Source organism: Cryptotermes secundus, unplaced genomic scaffold (genome assembly GCF_002891405.2).
Source record: "Cryptotermes secundus unplaced genomic scaffold, Csec_1.0 scaffold1090, whole genome shotgun sequence".
NCBI lineage: Eukaryota > Metazoa > Arthropoda > Insecta > Blattodea > Kalotermitidae > Cryptotermes > Cryptotermes secundus.
The window spans coordinates 1,485,508-1,492,606 of NW_019734379.1; the positions used below are offsets into that span (position 1 = coordinate 1,485,508).

Below are 7,099 nucleotides of genomic sequence, written 5' to 3' on the forward strand. Positions count from 1 at the left end.
GCAGTATCAATTCATAAGGTTGTTTGGGGTATACAGTAAAGTGGAAAGGAGAGGTTTGTGACATGTCAAAGACACTCACCTGGTGAAACAAGGAATATCATGAAAATCCTGATAGGACAAGAAGCATAGAGTCCAAGACTGAAACTAGATATATTCCAAACACAAGTAAAGCTTGTTAATCTTAAGCTACTCTCCCCAGTTAAGTTAGTATGACAGAGAGAAAATAAAAACAGTATCAAATTAAATCAACTTTTTATTAATTATCTTATCAAACTGCAGGAACAGGCAATATATTTTCTTAAACTCTACACAACAAATTAAAATCAGATTTTTCCACTATATAGAGCTTAATATTTTCATTTCAGTCAATAATTTGTGTCACATTTGAGGCAAACAGAATATTGGCAATTTACTCTTTATAAATTACAGGTATCCCTCAGACCTACATGAAAGTTGCATCCCTAAAAGTGTAGGTTGTGTAATTCAAAATTCCTGTTACTCCTTTGGTTAATTCACCTCTTAATTTCAATTGATAAATATGTAATTCAGTTAATTTTAAACCATGCATTTTAGCCATTCACAAATTTTCTTTCTTTTGATTTAAACAGATAATTACATTACTTTTTAGTCTTCAATAAAGAAATCTTAAAAAAAAAATATTCATATGAAATTCACCTATATGAAAATCAGATACATCATGGGACACCTGTACAGCGTGCATTAAGTATGAATTACACACATTTACAAGACACATATGATAAAGTTACTTAAACTAATAAATTTAACAAGCATCCAATCACAGGTTCCAGATATACAATATAATACTTATCGAGGACTAGAATTTAATGATATCTGTGTAAAACATAAAAATTCCTTTTTTTAGTACATATTTATGAATTCTTTGTCAATTGCTAAGATTTTATAGCACTACAATGAAGATGGCTGTGAACAGAATGTGTAAAGATGTTGCCACTGCTTACCGGTATTTGATTACCGATGACTATAAAGAACTGACCCCAGAACCTCCTGAATACAAACTACTATATCTCAGAACTCAGTAGAGACTAATTTTTAATCTCAATATTACATGAAACTGTTTATAAGGTACAAATTATCATCTGTGATATATTCGTAAGCAGTATTTGAGATTTTTCTTTTCCATGTTTTGTAAATTTCAGTTATTCAAACACCAAACTTTCTCCTCCGAAATAACACCACGTGCTTTGGTAGCTAAGTACTAATATTTCAAAGGAAGACACTGCCTCAACCTTCAGAGGAGAACATGTACAAATGTTTGGGGCAAACCTATTGCATCCTTTCTCAATGTATAAATTTTATTCTTGAGACCCTGAAGATGGGGGCAGCAGGTTCCTTCAAAATGCTGGTACCTATCCTCAAGATCACATGGCACCGCCTCCCAGGAGACCATGATATTATTTACTCTCATGAGAACCTCAAGTCTAATATACTGAAATCTCTGTTAAACTCCTTCTTTTCACTTACTCTGATCACCCTGAAAAATTACCAGTTAGCCTTTTGACATGTATTAGAGTTTCTTGCCAGGATCAGTAATCTAGGGTGTGAGTCCTTTAAACATTTTTCACACTTCCAACAAATATAATCAAATCTGGTCCAGAATGCAGTCAGCAACATATCTAGCCTGCAGTATCATGGATCTGCACAGAGTGAAGAAAACTGTATATTCAGACTAGGCCAGGGCTGACTGAATCATGCTGCAGCACCAACATGAAGTAAGGGGTGGCAAAAGGGCAATATATATATAAGAAACAGGAAAAGAATGAGCAGTAAGTTAAGGGTGGTTTCAATTTCAATAGTCATAACATAGTAGGGTGTAGTAAAACTGAGAGCTTCTTGAGATGCACTGTAATTGCCTGCAATTTAGCCCTCTGAAGCCTTGATTTCACCTAAATAACACATAAAAATTCAACTCCTACTCCACAGAAAACATAAAGCAACTCAATTACAAACAACAGTTGCTTTAGGCTGATTAGAGAAATATTCGCTGTTTACCCTGAGAATTACGTGGAACACATAAATACATAGTGTGGGTACAATACAGAGTTTCTTTGATGTTATAAAATGTGGTACATACAGCTACCACTGTGCTCTGGAGAAGGGACATGTAAAGCATAGAACCTGATACTGTCAGGGAACAGCAAATTTCACCGGCACAGGATATAGTTCATCGTGCATTAATGGAAAGGTATCACACAAAGAAAATTACACTGTGCATACAATTCACAGGCATGATAATGAAAATGCAAGACAGAAAAATCTGTAATTGATCTATGATACACAATTATATCTTCTTTGGAAGTTAGTAATATCACAACAAAAATGCCAGCCCCCCACCTAACTGCAGGGACCCCAACGTATTAAATTAATTTTAATTAAAAATCAACATTCATGTAATAAATTAAAGTCATAAAAATTATAAATATATACATGCTGTGAGCTGCATCTTATTCAGCAGTGATTCCAAAACTTTCTGAATTACGGATTAGTAAGACACCAGTGGACTTACCCAGGATTAATGTACTAATTGTCTTACATTGTACAGTAAGAACTAAATTACTAATATATAATTATGTCCATTTATACTAACCCTTTATGCAGCATTAAAATTGAAGATGCATCATAGTCACCCACAAGGAATATATGCAGTTAAACATAATGTATGAGGGTACATGAAATGATTTACATTGTCAGAAATCTTCTGTAGTGTCAAAAGCACTAGCCTGAAAACAGTAGTTTTCTTGCTATGGTACTATTAACTAAAATATCAGGAATGTATAAATATAGCCACAGACCACTCATTGGGAAACACTATTATATGAAATGAAACATAATCAAGAATTATAAGTGAAGCAACATTATTCCGTATGTTGCTTTTGTTCTGTTACATGTGTAACACTATTTTTATTCTGGGGCTCACCCAATTCCAATGAGACACGAGGCTTCTCATACTTGTATCTCGGAAGGTGACAGTGTCCATCTGCTTCCAGTAGTGGCCAGAGTGAAATGCTGGTTAGAACACGTGCTAGGCCATACAGTAGAACCAAGAATAACACTGTGGTCTGTACAATGACATAATGACTGATTGAGGTACCAATGTCAAGCCAACTTCCACGATTAGTGACCAAGTGAAGGAAATGAAGACCCATTGCATCACTGAATATCAGGACAATGAAAAACAGCTTCCCTGTTGGTGCCTGGAGCAAACAAAACATTATGTTTACCCACATCCTCACGACTGGCAAAGATGTGAATGGAGATATACTAGTCCTCCATTGTGGTTTGGAGGCTGTGCTCAGTTGCAAATCAAACAATATTCACACAAAATAAATCTATACTACAAAAACATTAAAATAGCACAAAAGTAAATCATAAATTTATGATATCATTACTAGTAATGAGGTGACACTTTTATGAAGAACAGAAGGGGAGCAGTACAGAATAAGAACAAGAACAAGAGAGATAATTTAAAGATAAGTATATTGGGATATAAATTAATAATTATCAGAATTACATTATTTGGACAAATTTTAAGGAATGAATGAAAAGAGAACCTCCAAAACAGTTTTGAACATGAGAATAAAACACACAAGAGGAAGAGAGAAATAAGAATGGGAACACAAAATTAGAAAATATGTCACACAGAAGGAAGGCTGGGAATTAATTTCCCACTTGGCATTTGGAAGTTACCTTCTAGAGTTCTGAAAATCTCACTGTTACCTGTGACACAGAGGAAATGGCAAACATCCACATATGTTAAATTTCAATAGAATAAGTCATAACAACTACTCTCCTATCTAAATTTGATTTCTTCTTTGTTATCTCACATTTGGCCAGCATATGTTTGGGACAGGTTGTACAAGAGGAAGAAATGAATCTTGTGTAGTGATCAGAGTCACAGCAAGGCACCAGAAAATGCTGATCACCTTTAGCTGATGACCAAAATATCTGACTGGCTAACAGACCTTCAAGAAATGTTTTGACCTCTGATGTAACCCCTCTTACACTTGAGTACAGTCCTCTGGGTTATAATGCTATCCAGTTTTCGGAGAGCTGCCTGACCTATTGGAGGAACAAACCACCTTCATCTTCAGGGTTGAAGTGTAAGCAGAGCAAGAAACCAGCGGAATCAGGCGGTGAGCTCAGCTGAAGGCAGAGGCGCTATATTTATCAGAAACAACGGGCTCCAACCAAACTACATGGTGTTACAATCCAGGATACCATATTGTTCACAGTCAGTACAGTGAGAACCTCAAATCCAGACTTCCTTGTACACAAGGTACATAAAATGTATACAAAAATACACAGTCTATACAACAATATACTCTATTTAAAACAAGGTAGACACTTTTGTATCATCATTTTGTTTTAAATACAGAATATTGTTGTGTAGACNGGAATGAATTAAAAGAGAACCTCCAAAACAGTTTTGAACATGAGAATAAAACACCCAAGAGGAAGAGAGAAATAAGAATGGGAACACAAAATTAGAAAATGTGTCACACAGAAGGAAGGCTGGGAATTAATTTCCCACTTGGCATTTGGAAGTTACCTTCTAGAGTTCTGGAAATCTCACTCAGTTACCTGTGACACAGAGGAAATGGCAAACATCCACATATGTTAAATTTCAATAGAATAAGTCATAACAACTACTCTCCTATCTAAATTTGATTTCTTCTTTGTTATCTCACATTTGGCCAGCATATGTTTGGGACAGTTTGTACAAGAGGAAGAAATGAATCTTGTGTAGTGATCAGAGTTACAGCAAGGCACCAGAAAATGCTGATCACCTTTAGCTGATGACCAAAATATCTGACTGGCTAACAGACCTTCAAGAAATGTTTTGACCTCTGATGTAACCCCTCTTACACTTGAGTACAGTCCTCTGGGTTATAATGCTATCCAGTTTTCGGAGAGCTGCCTGACCTATTGGAGGAACAAACCACCTTCATCTTCAGGGTTGAAGTGTAAGCAGAGCAAGAAACCAGCAGAAGCAGGCAGTGAGCTCAGCTGAAGGCAGAGGCGCTATATTTATCAGAAACGACGGGCTCCATCCAAACTACATGGTGTTACAATCCAGGATACCATATTGTTCACAGTCAGTACAGTGAGAACCTCAAATCCAGACTTCCTTGTACACAAGGTACATAAAATGTATACAAAAATACACAGTCTATACAACAATATACTCTATTTAAAACAAGGTAGACACTTTTGTATCATCATTTTGTTTTAAATACAGAATATTGTTGTGTAGACTGCATACTTTTGTATAGGTTTTATGTACCTTGTTTATAACACACAACAGGATGCATACTATTAAATTCCTTATAAATGTTCGCTTTACAAATTCTCTGTTGGAGGGGCGGGCAGAAAATTTCTTTTCACCCTCTTCCTATAATCAGTAAATGACCTTTCAATTTAATATCCATGAGAACAGCAACCCTTCACCTGCACAATAATGTTGAGAGCTCGGTAAGTACATGTCACAGCCAGAAATGGTATCATGATCTTCCACAGGATTAGCAGTGTCATGATGAAGGGGGAAAACACCGTCACGAAGCAGCGTACCCAATTTGGATCAAATGAATTGATGCTTGCAATGTTGCCAGTCCCGAAGAAAGAGACGATAATGTAGAACAACTGACACACTTATTAAGGAAAAACATTTTTTATTTTATAGGACTGACTTGGAGGGGAAGCAGTCACACTGCTACTTTCCTGACCACAAATTCCTCTTGGTACTAAATTCAGGAACATCAAGACCCACAGTGTCTAACTTCCTGAGGTACAGGATGGTTACACTGAGTTATAGGTCATAATATCATCTTAGTAAAAGCAATCTTGAATCATCACACTCCTTGATAATATAGTAATCCAGTCAAGTGATGGGAAAAAAAATCCCTATAAAGAGACAAATATACAGTATACATGCACAGCACTTCCCTGTAGTGTTGGAGAACTTTATGATGATCGCCAATGTTCACCAAAACATGTAAAGGTGTATTGATATATTTTTATATTAAAATGGTTCTACTTGATAAAATTACTATTCACTCATAAAATTATCTTTACTGATTATGCCTACCACAAAACAGAAGGCAATTTGCAGGGTAATTTTGAATGTCTATCAGAAAGTATCAGTCAACAAATTACACATACCAATTACAAAAATTTGTACGTGTCAAGTGCAGAAAAATTACACTTTCTACTCAACCTTCATAAGAGCATAAAATCAGTAATGTTAAATTTCAGCATCCTGTTGCACTGTATAGATCTGAATTCGGAGCTTTTGTGCCATCTATGTGCAACACCATTCATTATTCTTACGTCACATTCCTTTATTGGACATTATTGCTTCTTAATACAATGTTGAAAACAGCTGAATCGACAATTCTTTTGGGGTTTGCAGCTTGATAATCATCTGACTTGCAAAGCACATATAGACAGTTACTCCACAAGTTGAGCACAGTTGGATTTTCAATGCAAAAATTATCATATGTACTACGCACAAATAACTTAAAATCTTCATACTATGCATAGTGTGACATGTTGCGCAAAGCCGAGCCCCCCCCCCACACCAGCAGTGACGCGGCGGGTGAGTCAGCGCTCCCCTCCCACCCCTCAGCGATAACGTAACGCTCGCGTAATAGGCGAGTAATCACCCCGCATCCTGGCAGCTATGCGCGGTGACGTCACGAGCGGAGACGAAGAGAGCCGAGCGGAGCCGAAGATAGCCGAGCCCCGTAACCGGGTAACTATGCAAGGCGAATCAACAGCGGTGACGTAACAGGATGACGTGGCACTCATTACGCAACAAGCAATCACTGCAGCTATATAAGTGAGCTGCACAGCTGGTACCAGTCAGTTGTACTGTGACAGCCACCGAGTTGAGACGTAGAGTCAGCCAGTCAGTTGTATTCTGGCATTTGGAGTGTACTAATTGTGATACTGCAGATAGCAGTAATCGTAAATCTGTAATTTGGGTGATTGTATGAGCGAATGTGAAATAAAATTCGCTAGATAAAATACATCGTGAAGTTATTTGTCGCGATATATGCCC

At 36.8% G+C, this 7,099-nt stretch overlaps 1 protein-coding gene across 1 annotated transcript in view; it reads right to left on the bottom strand.

The window, feature by feature from the left end:
* Positions 1 to 235: 235 nt before the first annotated feature.
* LOC111868949 (GPI ethanolamine phosphate transferase 1) overlaps positions 236 to 7,099 on the bottom strand; it is a 20,915-nt gene continuing 14,051 nt past the window's right edge. Inside the window, exons 14-15 of the mRNA XM_033753251.1 lie at positions 5,488 to 5,679; positions 236 to 3,233 (exon numbers count right to left, since the gene is read on the bottom strand). Of these exons, the coding sequence (XP_033609142.1) occupies positions 2,895 to 3,233; positions 5,488 to 5,679 (531 nt within the window). The 3' untranslated portion in view covers positions 236 to 2,894. The remainder of the gene's footprint in view (positions 3,234 to 5,487; positions 5,680 to 7,099) is intronic.